The sequence below is a fragment of the Stomoxys calcitrans genome, chromosome 1, assembly GCF_963082655.1.
Source record: "Stomoxys calcitrans chromosome 1, idStoCalc2.1, whole genome shotgun sequence".
NCBI classification, from domain to species: Eukaryota; Metazoa; Arthropoda; class Insecta; order Diptera; family Muscidae; genus Stomoxys; species Stomoxys calcitrans.
In genome coordinates this window covers 160,647,519-160,668,033 of record NC_081552.1, presented here as the reverse complement: position 1 = coordinate 160,668,033, position 20,515 = coordinate 160,647,519, and the positions used below count along the sequence as shown (strand labels likewise).

General features: G+C 37.6%; 4 protein-coding genes across 8 annotated transcripts in view; all 4 read right to left on the bottom strand.

Annotated features, from left to right (window-relative positions):
• Positions 1-728: 728 nt before the first annotated feature.
• Positions 729-5,389, bottom strand: LOC106093956 (RAB6-interacting golgin). Its single transcript, XM_013261123.2, has 4 exons — positions 5,120-5,389; positions 4,381-5,017; positions 1,265-1,405; positions 729-1,202 (listed from the first exon to the last, which is right to left on the bottom strand). The coding sequence occupies exons 1-4, from the start codon at positions 5,208-5,210 to the stop codon at positions 986-988; spliced, it is 1,086 nt and encodes a 361-aa protein (XP_013116577.2). The 5' UTR covers positions 5,211-5,389; the 3' UTR covers positions 729-985.
• A 1,418-nt stretch (positions 5,390-6,807) lies between these two features.
• The window catches only part of LOC106093959 (ubiquinone biosynthesis protein COQ4 homolog, mitochondrial), a 48,892-nt gene continuing 35,184 nt past the window's right edge, over positions 6,808-20,515 (bottom strand). For 2 of the 5 annotated variants that reach the window (XM_059360918.1, XM_059360920.1), the window contains exons 2-5: positions 7,719-7,968; positions 7,411-7,615; positions 7,127-7,350; positions 6,808-7,071 (exon numbers count right to left, since the gene is read on the bottom strand). In XM_059360918.1, the coding sequence (XP_059216901.1) occupies positions 6,918-7,071; positions 7,127-7,350; positions 7,411-7,615; positions 7,719-7,963 (828 nt within the window). In that variant the 5' untranslated portion in view covers positions 7,964-7,968 and the 3' untranslated portion in view covers positions 6,808-6,917. Of the gene's footprint in view, positions 7,072-7,126; positions 7,351-7,410; positions 7,616-7,718; positions 7,986-10,450; positions 10,505-20,515 lie in introns of those variants that run through there. The other 3 variants (XM_059360919.1, XM_059360921.1, XM_013261127.2) reach the window with 3 other exon arrangements.
• Positions 11,025-11,848, bottom strand: LOC131994261 (uncharacterized). Its single transcript, XM_059360922.1, has 2 exons — positions 11,338-11,848; positions 11,025-11,282 (listed from the first exon to the last, which is right to left on the bottom strand). Exons 1-2 carry the CDS (start codon positions 11,834-11,836, stop codon positions 11,200-11,202), a joined length of 582 nt encoding a protein of 193 aa, XP_059216905.1. The 5' UTR covers positions 11,837-11,848; the 3' UTR covers positions 11,025-11,199.
• On the bottom strand, positions 12,109-14,551 carry LOC131997153 (uncharacterized protein K02A2.6-like). The gene is made up of 2 exons (XM_059367627.1): positions 12,191-14,551; positions 12,109-12,141 (listed from the first exon to the last, which is right to left on the bottom strand). Exons 1-2 carry the CDS (start codon positions 14,549-14,551, stop codon positions 12,109-12,111), a joined length of 2,394 nt encoding a protein of 797 aa, XP_059223610.1.

Sequence of the window (20,515 nt, the reverse complement as noted above, 5' to 3'; positions counted from 1 at the left end):
GACTGGCAACTATTTTTTAATTGTTTTGCCATAGCTTACAGATTCCGATTTTTCAGTTTGATTCTTAAATTTAGAACAGTGTAATCTGTTAAACTGTTTGACACTAATATTATAGACAAAGGTAGGGTATAGACTTTGAAACTCAAAACGTTAATAAAATAACTCAAAAGTTCTCCGTGACATGTTGGCTGGGTTCTTTGCGCACTCGACTGAGAATTTGGCACTGAGTCTATACCTTTCTTTTGTCTAGGACTAATATTGCCACCCAGATTGCTATCTTGAGTAATCTGCCGATTGGGATTATAGAACTCAGGTAGCTGAATGTTTAAAATTTTAGATTAAATTTAAAGGGAACCTAACTAATTTTTTATTATTACCTTGCTATAACTACCATTTGACTACGACATTGAAAGACAAATGAAGACAAATGAAGACAAATGAATCGGAGGATCAGTTTATATGGCGCTGTATTAATTTTTAACTCTAATTACCCCTTGATCAAGTTTCTATATGACACCATATAGGTTTCTAGTTGTTTGCCTTCAAACCCCTAACCTAGCCTTTAATGTTAGTTTTGACCTAAAAAAATGTGGTTAAGAAACAACAGCAAACTGACATTACCGTCTTCTTTTTTAATTGCTGGTTGGCCAACGAACAAATAAAATTTTTAATAGTGGATGTAAATACCATTTTATGGTGTTATCCTATTTCCATAATAGAATCGTATCTTATTTCAACGAAACATACATATATATTTAATAAATTTTTTGTTCGTAGTTTACAATTTTTAAGAGGCAAGTACATAAATATATAACTATAAAGAATTGAGTTTCAGAGAGCTTTTACAAATTTACACACACTATAAAGGCTACATTTTAATTAATTAATACTTATTTGTACATACAAAAGTTATTACAACATTATAAAATATATTTGCTTTGCTTATTAAATTAAATCTACTTTGAGTTGAGAAAGATAAAACTTCTCATTTAGAAGTTGAACTTGGGGGTTCATAGTCTCCGTTATGAGCGGCAGCCAGTCCAACCTTTTCCATTAGTTCAGTAAGTTTTTGCGCCTTTCGATCTTCATTATGGGCAATTACTGTGCATAGATGTTCGGTAAGCAGTTCTTTCTTTTCAGCAGCATTATGAAGTTCTATTTTGGCTTTTAGAAATTGAGCTTCGATTTTTAAGTAATTTTTCCTGTTTCGAAAGTTTTGAAATGATTTTATTCAGGATATTATAATTTAATTTTTAAAACTTACTCTATGTTTGCAAAATGAATGCAAGCACTTTCGATTTGTTTTCTCAAAACTGCCACATCCACCGCTAAATCATTGTCCAATTTAGAAAGCTCGGCTTTAATTTCTTCGATTTTTCGTGTTTCAGCAGCGGTTTTTTGTGAACTGAAATAAACCATGAAAACAAGCGAACACTTTTTGAATAATACAAAGCAAAATAACTAGAAAAGATCTGATAGCTCCCACATTGCATTGCATAGCAAACTCGTGGGTTCAATATCAGTGGTGTGAACGTTCAGCTACTAAATAAATTGTAAAAATTTGCCTGTTGGGTACGGAACTTAAATTGGATTAAAGTCTATAGCGGCCCACAAATTTAATCCATTGAAAATTGTGGTATAGAGTGGAGTTTTCAGTGAGTGGACAGGCAGCACTGGATCTTCCTTAAATACTGCCTATAAAGATCAATATGCCACGGCGAGTTATTGGCGCCTTTAAATAAGCAATGGCCATCACGACTCCGCGACGATTGGTCCCGTGGTCCTATATTACGGACGAGCACGTCTTAGCACCGCCGTAAGGAGTTGTGTCCTAAATACGAATCTTCTGGAAGAGTGCTCCACGAAAGGATCCGAGTTTGGGGAGTCATACAGACCGATCTCCCTTCTCTCACCAGTGGCAAAGACGCTTGAGGCATTACTCCTCCAGAGCCTCGTAGGAGAATTTCCATTCGCCGAGCATGAACATGGGTTTCGAAGACTGCATAGCACAACAACAGCTTTGCATGCCACCACCGCACAAGTTTGCCGTGGCTTCAATCAGCCCAGGCCATGTGATGGGACGGTCTTCGTGGCACTGGACCTATCGAAGGCATTCGACACGGTCAGCCATGCCAAATTATTTGAGGACATCGCCAACATGTCCCTCCAGCCAGGCCTGAAACGCTGGGTCGCGAATATTCGACAAGGTCAGCCATGCCAAATTATTTGAGGACATCGCCAACATGTCCCCCCAGCCAGGCCTGAAACGATGGGTCGCGAATTATCTGTGTGGTCGCCAGTCATTTGTGGGTCGCGAATTATCTGTGTGGTCGCCAGTCATTTGTGGAATTTAGGGATAAGAAGTCGAAGCACCGTAGAGTGAAACAGGTAGTTCCCCAAGTTGGGGTGATATCTCCGGTGCTGTTTAACCTCTACCTATCCTCGATTCCACCCCCTCCAGACGGCGTTGAGATCGTATCATATGCGGACGATTGTACATTGTTGACATCTGCGATAGGTTGAACGTCTACCTCAACGAACTTGTCTCATATTTCGCTGCGAGAAATCTGAAGATATCTGCCACCAAATCTTCAGCCACATGTGATGGTCGATGGACAAATGATTCCGACCATCAAGTGTTCCAAAATACTTGGCGTCACATTTGACATCTCTTACACATTCTCCCCACATGCCACAGCAATTTGCGATAAAGTCAAAAGTAGAAACAAGGTCCTCAAGTCACTTGCTGGCAGCACTTGGGGTGTAGACAAAGAAACCTTGTTAACCACGTAAAAGCAATTGGTCGGTCTGTGGTATGTTATGCAGCGCCAGTGTGGTCTCGTCAACTTTGTGACACGCTGTGGAATAATATTCAGATCTGTCAGAATTCCGCCTTTCGAACTGCGACGGGCTGCCTCCTCAGTTCTCATGTGAACCACCTCCATCAGGAGACAAAGATCCTACCAGTGCGAAGACATAACTACATGCTGTCTAAGCAATACCTTTTGGGCTGTTATCGCAGAAATCATCCAAATCATATATCTAATCCACCGCCCAGAAGCCTTAAGGTAGATCTACATGATCTAGCGCGTGAGGTTCAACATTCATGCAGATGCGGTAAATGGTTACCGGGTGAATGTAGTCCTTGGAGAACGACCGCCTCCCATTACACCTGAAGAAATTGACCTCTCCCGGCAGATGCAGCCGCCTCAACTCTTACAGCGCAAGGATTGATGCCGACCTGCAAGATGTATGTCCCGATTGTAACCAGGGACCGCACGATACACGTCACCTGTTTAACTGCCCGGCCAGACCCACTCGACTCAGACCCAGATCCACATGGACGCACCGCATCTTATTCGCAGAGTTCCTGGGTCTTGACACTCAACAGAATCAAGCAGACGGAAGATAGATCGCAATAAACTTCCACAACAACAACAACAAATAATCGTCATATAAACCAAGTGAGAATTCTGTTTGGTGTTGTGGGAGTTGTCCACTCAAAACAAAACATCGAAACACATAATTCAATGCAAATCCTACAAGCGCCAGGTATTAAAATTAAAGCAATCGCGAAAAGATAACTCAAGCGATTAACAAACAAGTTTTTTGGACGATTAGACGCAATGAGCTGCGTAAAAATTATCGCAAAGTGTTGCTAAAATTTCCTCGTACTCAATGATATCCCAATAGAGAGTTTCATATATAATACGGAAGAAAAATTGCGCAAAAATTTTCCAGGAGCTTATATCATTCATGCGGGAAAGAACGCTATTTGAAAATTATGAAAAATGTTTGCAGGGAAGACTCACAAGTTGTTTCTCTAATAACTTTACCCCAAATTTGGATGCAAGTTTTGAATTCTTCTCCCAAAGAACGAGCCACATGTCCGTTTGGACTTTTTTTCATGGTGGGCGACCCAGAGTTTTGCTTGCAATAATATCAAATTCGTGCCCTTCTCTCAAAGTTCTTTAAGTGCAGCCATCCTACATGCCCTGTTAGATCTTTTAGGGTGAGGTGTTGGGTAGATTCTAGGCCTAAAACAATATGAGATCATTCCCCTACTTTCAAACACCTTCCTTTGGACTCGCATATTGTCCAGATCGCTCTACATGTCTTGTTCACATGTAGCTGCCTTGTCGGTGGACACTTGGTCCTTAATAGTACTATCAGATTCGACTACAATTTCAAAAATCTTCTTTAATATCGTTAAAGGGTACAGCTTTTTTGTAAAATTTCCAACCAAAGTTTAAATTGCGTTTTTCTCGAAAGATAAAAATGCAATATGGAACACTTAAGAATATAGCCGACGATTCGTAATAATAGTGGGTGAAGAGCAAAAGTTAAGAAAATTAAACATGATCATTTTTAAATACTCACTGTTGTTCAATAACTTTATACAGTAAATCTTTTTTCTGACGATTCTGCTCTTCGATCATTTTTCGGTGAGTTTCAAAGTCTTTTAATGATATTCCTCTAAATGGGGATTGTACTTGTAATGAACTGGGGGGAACAAAAGGTGTGGGAGTTTTGTCGCCGATTGATGACGGCAAAATGGATGAGTCGTCATCATCCATGCTGCTGGAACATGTTGAAGTTATTTGACTATCAGCATCTATATTTAATTTCAGTAAAGAGGAATCGTTAGATGATTGCTGTTGTTGATGTGCACTTTGCTGAGAACCGATGGTATTCTGGCGCGATGTTGGTAATTCTGCGTTAGTGTTAGAAGATGTAGTTGTAGTTGAATTTGATTTTTCCGTCGATTGCTGTCGATACGTTTTCTTCTGTGGTTGAAAGAAAAGTGCCTCCTCTATGGATTTGGACAAGCCACCATCAAAGTTGATGTCTTCCATAGAATCATTTGTGTCCATACTTTGCAATTTGTCTGTTAACATCTTGTTTTTGTTTGGAACTAAGGGGTTGGACTGCATTTTTTGTTGACTCGAACGGTGGCTCTCACCTTTGTCTGGCATACGTCTAATGCCACCGTGTCCACGAAATGTTGCTGGTCTCACTAAACACACAAAAATTAGCATAAAAGAGATCCCAGCAGAACCCCACTCAGATTTTGTCAACATCATTCATCTAAACACTGCTATTATAATGAAATACTCACTATTCTTATCTATTGGCAAGTTTTTGTTATTCTTCTGACCGGAAACCCGATTTATTTCATCCTGACTAAAACCACTGAATTTTTCGGACATTGTGCAAACAGAAATTTATTAACCTAATTCGTAACCATTCGTTCACACCAAAATAAAAATACTTTGCCCAAATATAATTAAAAAACAAACAAAAATTTTGAAGATCAAAGAGAGATTAATATTCTAATTGTAAATGTCAGATGCCTACATCATCAAAAAGGGTTGCCACATAGATCTTTTTAAGATCGCAATGATCAGTTCGTGGTTCAAATGTACAAGGTATAGTCAGATGACCAACTACAACGCAATTACCATATACAGTGCTGTCAGGTGTCACGTCATTTTGACAATTTGTTAGGCTTAAATTTGGCCATGTGACAATTTTTGCTTTGAGTTCATTTTCAATTTGACAAGAAATTTTATATTAAAATTTTATTTGTATTTTAAGTTTTTTCTTGGAGAAACTTTTTTTGAAATTTTTAATTTACGGAAAGTTTTATTTAAATTTTGTTTTGCGGAAAGATATCATTTAAAATTTGTGTTTAATGCATTTTTCATTAAAAGTCTGTCTAAAGAGAATTTTTGAGTATAATCATTTTTTTAAGAAAAAATTTCATTAAGTTTTTGACCAAAGGCAACATTTTGGCTTGGTTGCTACAGTATATAGTTCATATTTGTATTCTCTCTCTAGGCGCTCGTAAAAAATATCCTTGGTCTGCTCGTCCTTGTCTTTCGTCGTGGCGTGGTCACAAATAAGATTGATGTTGAAAAATTTGGCTTGAATGCTGATTGCGGTAGCTTCTCATCTACCGGAGTAAAGCTGGAGACAAGTTGTTTCAGTCTCCTACTAACTACAAATCCACAGCCTAATTCATGCCGTGTGTTGTTGTGACGCCATACCAGGTCCGTCGCTCTTCCGGTAAGGCGATATATCTGACTTGTACTTCTTCAATACATCCGCCAATGCGTATATTGCACCTTCTCTATAAAGATTCCGGATATTCCAGGAGCAGATCTTTTGTTTCTCAGAGTAATTTTACTAATTTTCCAGGGGCAGGTTACTGTCCCAGTGCCCCAAACCGCATGGGTTTTGTGGGATCGCACGTGTATCACTCGCAATTGTATCCACCTGAAATTTTGGGAAAAGGCGTATCTGAGATTTGTCTTCCAGAACAAAAAAAAAAGCTAAAAAATTTATTAGACCATTTTTATATTAAGCTATCGATATACATATGTATATCTTGGATTGTCTTTACATTCTGGGTCGAACTACCAATGTCCGTCCGTCCGTCTGATCGTAATTACGATAACGCATATATCCATTTGATATCTATAGATACTTCTTGCTCGTGAAGGTTCATATTTCGATAGACTCAATGTAAACCGAGCCTATGATTTCAATTCTTGAGCCCCTTAAGCCAGGATTTCATCCCATTTGGCTGAAATTTGGAACGTGAAGTTTACCTATGCCCTCCCATAATATTTCACGTAGATGACTTCTAGAGAACCTAGAAGCACCAATCATTACTCGACTTGGTTGCTTCAAGAAATATCAAATAGAAACTGAGTTTATTAGTGTAAATATTTAGCAGAATTCGTGGAGTTGGGAACCCAAGATTTTCCTGGCCATAATAAGCCCCGTTTTTACTTGTTTCCATACCTTAGAGAAATTTTTAATTCAATATTTTGTTAGTTTACATCACAACACGTTTACAAAAGAATCTTAAATCTTGCTGCTTAAATACCATAGATGGCTATAACAGTTTGTTAGTTTTGCAGGGTTGTTATTTGAAGTTCCCTTCGCATCTCCTCAATATCTTGCTCCCAACGCTCTTCCCAAAACACAGCCATCAAGGGTCTTGCAGATTTGCCATTTTTAATTGCCCAAGGCAAATATTCTGATATATATCGTTTTCTTTGCCTGTAATAAATGTAAGACATAAAATGATTCTTTTCATTTTCTACATCAAACTTACTTGGGCCTTAATCGGAAAGCTCCAAAAACTGCACCACCATAGCACATTGGCAAACCAATATTAAGAGCTTCAACCCACTTGACTGCTACTTCTCCAAGCATATTTGTGGGCATGCCGAGTACGGCATGTACTAAGTCGTGACATTCTCGATAACGGGTCATAATGTATGCCAACTCAGAATCATCCATGAAACGCACTTCCATCCGGGAATCGGGGGTCACTTGCTGCAATATACATGATACTGTTTAAAACAAAATTATAAGTTAATTTTTATCGAAGCATACGTTATCGTCCAAAAATTTTACATAAACCCATCCAAATGTGTTCTCTGGAAGCTGACGCAACGTTTCTAAATTGACGGTTCTAGTGTTAATACGTGGTTTCTGTTGCAATATACGCTGACCTTCTTCCGTAGATTTCATAGTATGCAAAATATCCTGAAGAGCATGTTCGCCGGTTGTTTCGCCTAGACAGGCAATCATATCGTGTCTGCGGTAAAAAAAAAAAAAAATAGAGGAGGAAATAGCAGAATAAGTTTCCACCATTAAAAAAAGTATTCTGAAATGTTGGCGTCGGTTACAAATATACAAACCTTCTTGGATCGACTAGAGCTGCAATTGATGACCCAGCACTCAATAAAAGTCTTTGAAAAGGATTCACCTCAATACGATTCTGCATGAACTCTTTTGTGAAGTCATCGAAATTATGTTGACCTACTCCATCAAATTGGGCCTCGTTTAAGTTTTGCGCATTATTCTGTGTTGGCGAAGTAGTTGCAATAAATCTCGCATACCTAACTGCCTTCAGAAAATTACCTTGATAGATGTTCCGATACATGACTTCTGAAAGAATGACATATCTAGAGATTAAAGAGGGGTTTATGTGTAGACAAGACCAAAGAGCGTAAGAAAGAGGAAGAGAGAGTTTCTGCTTTGTCTTCCCCATACCGTAAAATAACTCGCGTTAAAGACGAAGAGCGTAAGAAAGAAGAAGAAGGGTTTCTGCTTTGTCTTCCCCATACCGTAAAATAACTCGCGTTAAAGACACAACCTTTTCCATGTATTCCATTTGGATTCACATTGAGGGTTGCAATATTTTCGGGTTATTCTGTTTTTGTTCGGGCATTCGTTAGAACATTTTTTCGTATTTTGCTTTGTTTCTTTGCAACCGAAAGTTGGAATAAAGGAAAAACGAAATATCGTAAGAAATTCAAACATGCTGTGTTTTTAAACTTTGTCTCTCGTCATCCCGAATCGGGCTCTAATGCTAGCTCTTCTTCTTTCTTACGCTCTTTGGACAAGACAAGATCGCGTCTCAATCGAGCCCATCAACATCCTTAATGTCATTATTTTCAACTAACAGTTGCTGTTTTATTTTAGTACAATATATAAGGTATGGCGTACTTTTCCAATAAATATTTGCAGGAGAGTAAGAACAACTTTTATTCTCTTTTGCTATTTATTTGAGTAAAACAGCTGGTTTAAAAAAAAAAAAAATCTGTTCGATGCTGCAAATCGCTGCTGAAAAAAAATTATTGCAGACATTTGGAAGCTCTCAATTACCAAACTGTCAAAATTGTGTTTGGTCTCACGCTCTCTTCTGTTGGCAAATAAAGTACGCGAACGACTTCCAGTTACAATTTGTGTGAATTTGCACACATTTTTGAGTACACACTTATAGTGCAAATCACATTTAATCATTTCTTATTATCTGTTATCGCATGATATCAATAATTTACCAATATAACTTTGCACTTATATTTTATCCAGAACATCTGACTTGCACTGGATAGGACTTAAATAAAAAAACAGCACATATGGGTTTTCGAAGCTCAAAACTTAACTAAAACACCAGATATCAGTAAGAATTTGTTAGAAGGTAACCCTACAAAACATAATGCTTGCAACGTGCAACAGCGACAACGTGAGACGACAGTAGAAAGAGACGCACATACTGTGCAACTGTCTCGCGCAAGCTGCACTTCTTGTTTTGCATTTCGTTCTCTAGTTTTATAGAGTTAAGTAGTACTTGTGTAGCAGTGTAGAATAATAAATCATTTTATAAATAATTCCACAGAAAAAAAGAGACCTAAATTTTACCGATTAAAAATGATGTTGACTTATAAAAATCTTTTTAAACAAGGTCTTAATTGCTTTAATTATTTTTGATATAGAAATTCGATGTTATTTTTATCACGGCAAGTGATTGTTAATAAGGACGTTGAACATATTTTTAATTGCACGAATTAAATAGTTATTTAATAGTATAAATGTGTATTGACTACAATTATATTGTGTTCTCTTTTACACATATCTAATGCGAAAGAAGTGCGAATGAGTCAAATATATGTCTAGTTTCTATTGCATACAGACACAAAGTGTCGTGGCTAGACAAAAAAATTATCAAGAAAAAAAGTGTGGATTTTTTCAACATAAAATGTGGTTTTTTGTTGTTATAACTTTATAGTTAAACAAATGTATAGTTGAAAATTTTGTGCTGGATAACAACAAATAGAATGTATAAATGCCAAACGCAACAAATTGGAGGACATTATAGCATGCAAACGTGGCATTTATAAATACATATTATTAATATTATCTATTTTTAATATATTATTATCCATAAATAGATTATATTGACTTGGGCGCTGAGGATCGAAGATAACACATGTGGATCTAGATTTCGTGGTATTCCAAGCAAAATGCTAAAATTGGTGTTGGTATAAAAGAAATGGCAAATTTCAAATGAATTGTTTATTGGGTTAATAACCACTTTAATTGGATTTTTGAGCTTATCATAAATCCATATTGCAAAGTGTTAATCAATAATACAATTTCCTTTATAGGTCCGATTTCAGCAAATTTTTTAATTGAATGTACAAATTGTTTAATTGGACATAGTTTTTTAATTTTTTTGTGTAGTGGTTCACCAATCGAAGGAGAAAACACCCGCAATAACATACCATAGGTGTAATTGAAAAGCAGTTACAAGTACACAGAAAAAATTAAAAACCTAGTTCAATTAAGAAATTTGTACATTCAATTAAAAAATTCTCAGAAATCGGACCTATAAACGAATTTGTATTATTGATTAACAATTTTGTATTTTGGATTTATGACAAGCTCAAAAATTAAAGTAAAGCGGTTATAAACTCAATAAACCAATTTATTTGAAAGTTGTCCCTTTTCTTAAATAACATTTTTATCAATTTAATAAAAGGAAATAATTGATATTTTTTTATTAATAAAAAACTTTTTATTTTATTGAATTAAATTGCGGACAAAACAAGTAATATTGATTTAAAATTTTTAATTTTTAACTTACGTTTTCTAAAAGAAAGAAGAAAATGTGACTTTCCTTTGTGAACCTCTCTTCATTGTCGTGGATACCGTCTGTAAAAGTATAATGAACAAAATAATTTATATACATACTAAAGTGAATCGTAACAAATTCTAATCATAGCATTTTGCGCACAATACCATGAAATCTAGATCCACATGAAGGAATATAGCATTTGTTATCTTGCGTCAATAGCGTCGTTTTCTCAACGTATATAGGGATAACAACATATTAAAATAAAATAATGTTTATAAGTACCACGACTACCTTCTTCCATGTCCTCAAAATAATTTCGTTTGGAATGTAGCTTTTTCATTCGTTCACATCCTTATTTTTTCTGGTTTTCACTATTTCAGCAAAACACTTTTTAATATATTGGGTTGCCCGAACAGTAATTGCGGATTTTTCATATAGTCGGCGTTGACAAATTTTTTCACAGCTTGTGACTCTGTAATTGCATTCTTTCTTCTGTCAGTTATCAGATGTTACTTTTAGCTTGCTTTAGAAAAAAAGTGTAAAAAAAGTATATTTGATTAAAGTTCATTTTAAGTTTTATTAAAAATGCATTTACTTTCTGTTAAATTCCTCAGAAATAAGTAGAAGTTTTCGTACAAAGTATTATAAACTATTTATTCAGTTAATATAACAAGAGATCTTCTCAATACAAAAAAGTAACAAGGAATGAAATACGAAGTAGTAAAGGTTGCCATATCATGCACATAATGATCATATGTTCATGATGCCAGATCAATACATAACAATTCTTCCCTCGCATAGGATCTGTTATGGTGAAAATATGATCCTCTTCCTTGGTATCCTGGAAGATTTTCGTAAAGGAACCGTGTTGCCTTGGTTTGCGCCGTTGTCCTCACCTGGGTCTTCTTGCATACTTCCATCTTCTAGAATTACATCCTGATCTCGAGGAATTAAATCTCCATTACCATTATTCTCTTCCGAGTTGGGAAAACCATGAAAGTCCGACAATGGAGTAGAAAAATTTGTCGTATACGAGGTGTTGGTATTCGGAAAATCGTCTTGGAACGACGAATTTGTATCTTGTTGTTGAGATGTTTGGGAATCGTGTGTAGTTGATAGTCTGCTGTTCATATGAATTCGTTTCCACCTAGTCGACGCATCCTGTGACTGTTGGTATTCTATCGAGGTATTCGCCGCACTATTAGGCTCAGTTCTGGATCGAATTTGATCGATGTGCCTTTTTACACATTTGCCCTCATATAAAATTTCGTAGTGCAAGTCACCTATTCGCCGACATATTACTCCAGGTAGCCACTTTGGCATCCGATTATTGTTGGAGAGAAAATAAACATTTTGGAAGTTATCAAAAGAACGGAACGTTGCGTTAAACTGCATATATTGCTTCTCAATCATCTTGGTTATTAAGTCTTGTGGCAATATTAAATCCAACTGAGTTCTTAAATTCCTACCCAGGAACAAGACTGCAGGGGCTTGTCCCGTTGTTGAATGCGGGGCAATTCTATATTGGCGTAGAAATGTATTCAAATGTTTTTGTAAACTGATTTTGTTTGCCCCCAAGGCCTTCATGGCATTCTTGACTGTTTGAACTGATCGTTCCGCCTGACCATTTGTGGACGGATGGTAGGGGGCTGTGAATTTATGATATCTCATTCCAATCTTTGTGTGGTAGTCTTTGAATTCTATTGAAGAAAAACAAGTACCATTATCTGAAACAAGCATTGTTGGTACTCCATAAGTGGCGAATAATTCATCTAGAATGGTGATCGTAGCGCTCGATGTGCTGGTAGGTGTCACTTTCACCTCAATCCACTTACTGTAAGCATCTGTTACTATTAGTAACATGGATCCTAAGAAAGGTCCAGCATAATCTACGTGTATGCGCTCCCATGGTGATTTCGGATATTGCCAGTGGTGGTCTCTAAACTTTGGTGGATCGTTTACATTTTCTGCACAGTCCTTGCAGCTTTTCGCAACATTCTCAATTTCCTTATCAATTCCAGGCCAGTAAACGAATGACCTTGCAATGCCTTTCATTTTTACGATCCCTAAGTGAGCCGAATGCAAATCCTGTAGAATTTTCACACGTAGCGTTTCTGGAATCACCACTCGATGTTCAAAGATGAGACATCCTCCTGATAACCTGTAATTAATCTCGGGAGATCTATACCCATGTGCTTGGAGAGATTTACCACTCTCTAAAATTCGTAAGATTGGACCTAATTTCTTATCTTTCCTTGTTTCGGATGCAATCTTAGTAGCATTAGTAGGAAGTTGATCTATTTGGTTAATTAGAAATCCATCGAAGTCGTCATATTCAGTAATTGTGTTACAAGCTTCGTCCACTCGCATTGCTCTAGAACAGTAGTCGGCGTTCGCATTTGCCTTCGTTGTCTTGAACTCGACAGTGAAATTGAAATTCGCCAAAAAATTAGCGTAGTTGGCCATACGGCTTATGCATAAAACTGGCAAAGACTTCGACGGATCCAGTATCTGTGTCAACGGTTTATGGTCCGAAATAAGGGTGAAGTGGCGGCCATACACATAAAGAAAGAACTTATTTACCGCCCAAACAATGGCTAGTGCCTCCTTATCGATTTGAGGATACTTACGTTCGGTCGCTGTCAAAGTCCTGGTAGCAAAGGCAATAGGCCTTTCGCGTCCATCAGGCAATCTATGCGATAAAACGGCGCCTAAGCCAATGCCACTCGCGTCTGTTGCTAGCAGTAGTGGTGCCGACGGTTCGTAGGGCATTAAGACTTGATCAGATATTAGTGCATTTTTAATATCAATGTACGCTTTTTCCGCATTCACTGTCCACTTAAAAGGCTTTTGTGATATTACATCACGCAACGGCCTGCTCTTTGTAGATAAATCTGCTATAAAAGATGCATAATAATTAGCCTTTCCAAGAAACAATTGCAGTTCGTCATGGTTACTTGGTTTTGGTGCATCTCTTACTGCCGCTACATGTCTATCTGACTTATGAACGCCATACTCATCAATCTTGTGCCCAAGAAATTCAACCGCTGGAGCCGCGAACACACACTTGGATCTGTTAAGTTTTAAACCCTTTTCTCTCAAACGGGTTAATGTCGCCTCCAGAGTTGCTAATAAGTTATCAAAACTATCGGCATATATCAATATGTCGTCGAAGAAGTTGCACACATTGTTTATGCCCTGCAGGATGGTCTCCATAGTCCTTTGCCAAATAGCTGGTATATTGGCAGCCCCATAAACAGCCCTTGTTGGTCGTATTAACCCGTGTGTGGGGGTATTTAGCGTAAGTGCATGCGCCAATTCATCATCAATCTGCAGATGCGAATATGCATCTGTTATATCCAAATGGCAGAACAGCTTTGCCCCGTGCATGTTGTTAAATAAATTTTCGTGTTTTGGGATGGGATGTTCATCTATTATAATTCTAGGGTTAACCGTCGGTTTGTAGTTACCCGTTATACGTATGCCACCATCCTTCTTAGAAACTATATGAGTAGTCGATGCCCACTCTGAGAAATCGACCTTCTTGTAAAACCCAGAAGCTATTTTCTTATCAATTTCCGCGGCGTATATACTCCTTAATGCAAATGGAACATCTCTGGCCTTGGCAAAAACTGGTCTAACGTCCGGACGCAAATTCAATTTTACTGGTGGAAAATCCAACTTACCAGCAGTATCTCCAAATATTCCGTCAAACTTTGATAATGTACTCTGTAGTCTACTCAGCTCCTCAGGTGATAAATGCGGTGTGGCAGTTTTAATACTCATGACAGGCTCCGAAGAAAACAATCTGACAAAATCAATCTCATTCACAAATTGAGAAATCCACTCCCTTTCAAATAGCGCGTCGAAATCACCATCGACGACATACAAGTTCAGCTTGCGAGTAGATAGACCAACAGACACATTGACGGCTACACGCCCAACACACTCTATTCTATGCCCAGTGTAACTTGCAAAACGCCGGTCAGTCTTTAGTAGCCTCTGGTTCCCAATCCGTGATCGAAATGTATTTCTACTCATTATACCACATGGTGCGCCAGTTTCCAACTCCATTTGAATTTTTACACCATTTATCCTTGGCTCAATCATGTGCTTGTTTGATCTTGAACCATTTTGAGAAAACACTGCGTTCAATCGTTGTATTTCGCCATCATCACAGTCGTCTTCCGAAATTTGGCCAGTTCTGGACTTACACACTTTCGCAATATGGCCTGTCTTGCTACACACGAAACAAGACGCATTTCGGAACTTACACTTACTCCTTATATATTTTAAGCCCTTCCAAAGATAACAATGTCACCAACAATTTGTTTTCGACATTTTTAACTGGGCCAAAGTTTCAGGCACCATAATATCATCCAATAAGTCCTCAATACTGCAATTTGCAGAAAACACAACTGCAGGCCTGGTGATCTGTCAGTCTACAACATTAACTTTCCCATCGTAAACAAACTTTAAATTCTAGACATTATATTCGAAAAAATTATCGATCGAAGGAGCAATTGGTAAAACTGAAAAAAACTTATACCTCGATGCAATATCATAAGGTATTTGGCTGCCAAAAGCCATACTCATACATACACCTGGACTTACCTTGTAAAACTGCTAGTACTGAGCAAAATTGATTACGGTCTATTTTTATTTGGAAACAGTTCAAAACTTCCCTGCGTCAAATAAACTCCTTATATAATTAATGTATTCGAAGCAGCATCTACGCCTTTCGTACGACACCCATCAAAACCTTACCTATAGAGTCTGGGCTACTGTCTTTGGAGGAAAAGTTTTTATATTATAGAAATAGAATTTTACCAAAGATTTTGTTCTTTAACGATAGTGAAGTTTCCAAAGTTCTAATAGCAAAAAGGAAACCAAGATTACCGTCAGTCATACACGACTGTGTTAAAAGTAATGTGTTCAACTTCAGAGAGAAACTACCCAAATACCGTTTAAAATATCCTGTTTGGATGTATGCGGAACACAGCTGTAATCTCGCTCTTGCGGACTTTATCAAGAACAATACAAATAAATATGATTCGCGACAAACGAATTAAATATAAAAATAAAATCATTCTTTTCTAGGTACCCGGGCATGTTGTTCTGACCGGGAACGTACATGCAGACTCCGCGGCTAAATATGGGTGCTCTGCACCGCTGATAACAGGTCCATTAATTGAAGGAATAGATTTGAAAAGGGCTATTACTATGAAACTTCAAAAACAATAATCCAACAATCGCAAACTATTTCAACATTATCACTACAGTGTAATAAATTCTAGCAACGAAACACCAGAGTACCCCACAAATATTGAAAGGAGAAAAATTAGGATTTTTAGCCGCCTTAGGATGGGCCATACCAATGAAACTCATCGACACCTGCTAAAAACTTACAATAAATCACTCTTGCCCGAAATGTGGTAATCCTCCATTTGCAAAACACTTCATAGAAACATGCGTTTCTTTTACTCAATATCAACGTACAATTCTTCATAACAAAGGCCTGGAGATCCTTAGGAACCCGTCTATTGAAAACATCAACATAGTATTCAATTTTATTACACATTCTAATTTAACTATCTGAGTAAAAACAAGTAAAAGCGTGCTAAGTTCGGCCGGGCCGAATCTTATATACCCTCCACCATGGATCGCATATGTCGAGTTCTTTTCCCGGCATCTCTTCTTAGGCAAAAAAAGGATATGAGAAAAGATTTGCTCTGCTATTAGAACGATATCAAGATATGGTCCGGTTTGGACCACAATTAAATTATATGTTGGAGACCTGTGTAAAATGTCAGCCAATTCGAATAAGAATTGCGTCCTTTGTGGGCTCAAGAAGTAAAATAGAGAGATCGATTTATATAGGAGCTATATCAGGTTATAAACCGATTCAGACCATAATAAACACGTATGTTAATGGTCATGAGAGAATCCGTCGTACAAAATTTCAGGCAAATCGGATAAGAATTGCGCACTCTAGAGGCTCAAGAAGTCAAGACCCAAGATCGGTTTATATGGCAGCTATATCAGGTTAGGGACCGATTTGAACCATACTTGGCACAGTTGTTGGATGTCATATCAAAACACGTCGTGCAAAATTTCATCCCAATCGGATAAGAATTGCGCACTCTAGAGGCTCAAGAAGACCCCAGATCGGTGTAAATGGCAGTTATATCAGGTTATGGACCGATTTGAACCATACTTGACACAGTTGTTGGATATAATAACAAAACACGTCGTGCAAAATTTCATTCCATTCGGATAAGAATTGCGCACTCTAGAGGCTCAAGAAGTCAAGACCCAAGATCGGTTTATATGGCAGCTATATCAGGTTATGGACCGATTTGAACCGTACTTATCACAGTTGTTGGACGTCATAACAAAACACGTCGTGCAAATTTTCATCCCAATCGGATAAGAATTGCGCACTCTAGAGGCTCAAGAAGTCAAGACCCAAGATCGGTTTATATGGCAGCTATATCAAAACATGGACCGATATGGCCCATTTACAATACCAACCGACCTACACCAATGAGAAGTATTTGTGCAAAATTTCAAGCGGCTAGCTTTACTCCTTCGGAAGTTAGCGTGCTTTCGACAGACAGACGGACAGACGGACGGACATGGCTAGATCGACATAAAATTTCACGACGATCAAGAATATATATACTTTATGGGGTCTCAGACGAATATTTCGAGTAGTTACAAACAGAATGACGAAATTAGTATACCCCCCATCTTATGGTGGAGGGTATAATTATATGTTATAAGCAAATTCTTGTAACTGTTTAAGCTGATGGCCACAGTAGCCAATGCTTTTCCTTACGTACTTCACATTTCCAATTAAATAGACTAGAAAATAACGAATATTAGACAAGTTAGATGTGCATATTACAAAAAGAACGCCAATCAGTGTTCTTTTCCATATAAACTAAATTTTAACAAATAAAAACGGTATTTTTTCCATCACCTTGGATTTCCAGCGAACCATATATTTTTTTTATTATCGAATGTAGGTTAGGTTGGAAAGAGGATGCGGATATTTATCCGCCCCATGCCACTATGGACATAAACCTAAACCAGTAATCGTCCTGTTGTGCGCTCTGAATACTAAAAAGTAACCTCGAAAAAGAAAATCCAGGTTAGGAATTCCGTGCTACTTACAAAATCCTTAATTGTTTTCCACACCACTCCCCTAAATCGGTTCATGTCTGGTATTGTGTCCTCACCTAAGTACAGGTGTCTGTTGGCCGCGAAAGCCAGGCAATGACATACACATATACATAAACTCTATAAATCATTTATTTGAAAGTTGCCCTTGCTTTAAAGCAACTTTTTTAATGCTTTAATAAACATAAATAACTAATATTTTTTACACGAATAAAAAACTTTTCATTTCATACAAAAAAAAAACATAAAGGGTGATTTTTTAAGAGATATTGGAAAGTTTTTCAAACAAAAAACACATAAAATTCAGAAAAATTTATGAAATCTTTATTTGAATCGATAGTACGGTCCATAAAATTTATTGTTTGAAGATTATTTCATGCAAATGTTGACCTTGACTGCGCCTCAAATGGTCCATCCGCTTAGTCCAATTTTCTAACATTTTGTCCGGTATCTCACGAATAAATACTTCAATGTTCTCTTCCAATGCGTTTATTGAAGCGGGCTAGTCTATGTAGACATCTAGGCAGCCAATTAACCGGTCCCGAACGTGAAATAAAATGTTCACTGAACTTGCGCGTGCTGTATGTGGTACCGTCTTGTAGAAACCACATGTCATGCAAGCAAGCTCTTGCATTTTGGGCAAAAAAAGTTGGATATCATCTCACGGTAGCGCTCATCATTCACAATTAAGTTACGATTCGCATCATCTTTGAAGAAGTACGATCCAATGATGCCACCAGCCCATAAACCGCACCAAACTGTGACTTTTTCTGGATAAATTGGTAGCTCTTGCAATGCTTCTGGCAGATCTTCACTCCAAAATCAACAATTCTGCTTATTAACGTACCTATTGAGCCAAAAATGAGCTTCGTCAATGGAATGGAAGAAGCGCCTATAAACCGATCTCTTGATTTAATTTCTTGAGCACCTATAGGGTGCCATTAACATCCGATTTGGCTGAAATTTTTCATAATGACTTCTACTGTGGTCTCTAACGACAAAACCAAGTGCGACCCGCATCGGTCCATTGTTACAATAAAATAGCCTGAAAGAGATATCGTGCAAAGAACTTGAAAAATGCGATCCGTGGAGGATGTTATAATATTCGGCCCGGGCGAACTTAGCACGCTTATGCTTGTTTAAGAATTAAAATTACCGTTTAATACCCAATTCGACTATTCTTGTATGGGTATTAAAACTTGCAGCCAGCTTGCCTAAGTCTGTGTTACTTAACATGAGCAGGGGTTCAATTCTCTTTCTATGAAAACATAAAATGAAAAAAATATTTTCATTTTTGTTTTCATATGAAAACCAAAGAACGTAAGAAAGAAGAAGAGAGGATTTTTTTTGTCTTCCCATACCGTAAAATAACTCGCGTTAAAGTCACAAACTTTTCTTTGTATTCCAATTGGATTCACATTGAGGGTTGCAATATTTTCGGGTTATTCTGTTTTTATTCGGGCATTCGTTCGAACATTTTTTCGTATTTTGCTTTGTTTCTTTGCAACCGATAGTTGGAATAAAGGAAAAACGAAATATCCTAAGCAATTCAAACATGTCGTGTCTTTAAACTTTGTCTTTCAATCAAAAAAATTTCAAACATGGTTCAATTGAGAAATTTGTACATTCAATTAAAAATTTCGCTGAAATCGGACCTATAAACGAATTTGTATTATTGATTAACAATATTGTAATTTGGATTTATGACAAGCTCGAAAAACCAATTAAATCGGCTATTAAGTCAATAAACCAATTTATTTGAAAGTTGTCCCCTCTCTCCAATAAGTTTTTTTTTACCAATTTAATAAAAGAAAATAATTTTTTTTGCATTCATAAAACTTTTTTTTATTGGATTAAATTTCGGATAAAATAATATATTGCTTCAAAATATTTATTTTTTAATTTATATTTTCTAAAAGAAAGATCCTCTCTTCATTGTCGTGAATAACGTGTGCAAAAAGAATAATGAACAAAATAATTTATATACATATTAAAGTGAATCGTAATAAGTATCATGACATTCCAATCACTTCTACGGAAAAAGAATCAGATCTCCAGAAGAGCATAACACTGCTAAAATACTGAAGAAGAAAAAAAGCTCCTCGCTTTCAAGTACTCTGGAAAAACCAAGCCAGCCATCCCGCAATGGAGACTCTAGACAGCGTCCTGCGGAGGTACACAAAGTTGGAAAAGGAGCGAAGGAAGCGCGCACGGCCCCTGAGTCTTCATGAAGGACTGTGACTTCCAATAGGGGGCCACAGCCATCACGGAAGGGGAAGATGGTCGCTGAGAATGATAAGGAGCCGCCCTCTTACACCAGAGTGGCCAGGAAGCACAACAGAGATGAGGTGACTTATGCAGTCATCAATATCGGCTGTGCATCCGGTAGGATTCCACCAGATCATCGGTCCCAAGTAGAGGATCTGGTTAACGATCGGATTATTGAACATGTGTGGAACTCTTTAGAGGGTCCACCCATACAAATGATGAGCTGCGAGTTTAGAAGGGACATCTTTACGCTGCGTTTTGCGTCGCCGGAATGTATTGATACCGTCAAACAGCTCGTCAGATGTATTTACGCTCCCTGGGAGGGCGCAAAGCTCGACCTGGTGAGAAAGATGGATATCCCCTAGCTCACAAAGGCTACGGTCTTCATCAAGGGATGGGATAGTAAATTTACGACGGAACGCATGTTGGGATTCTTGGGCAAGAAAAACGAAGGTTTGGTCGCTGAGAAGTGGGAGGTCTTCCACAGGGAGGAGAAGGAGGAAGTAACTCTCTTTGTGGTTGGCATTGATCAAGTCTCCGTGACAAGTTTGGCTAAGACTAAAGGCATGGCGCACTACGGGAGCAAAGCTGTCGTTTTCAAGATTGGGAAGACTAGGCTAG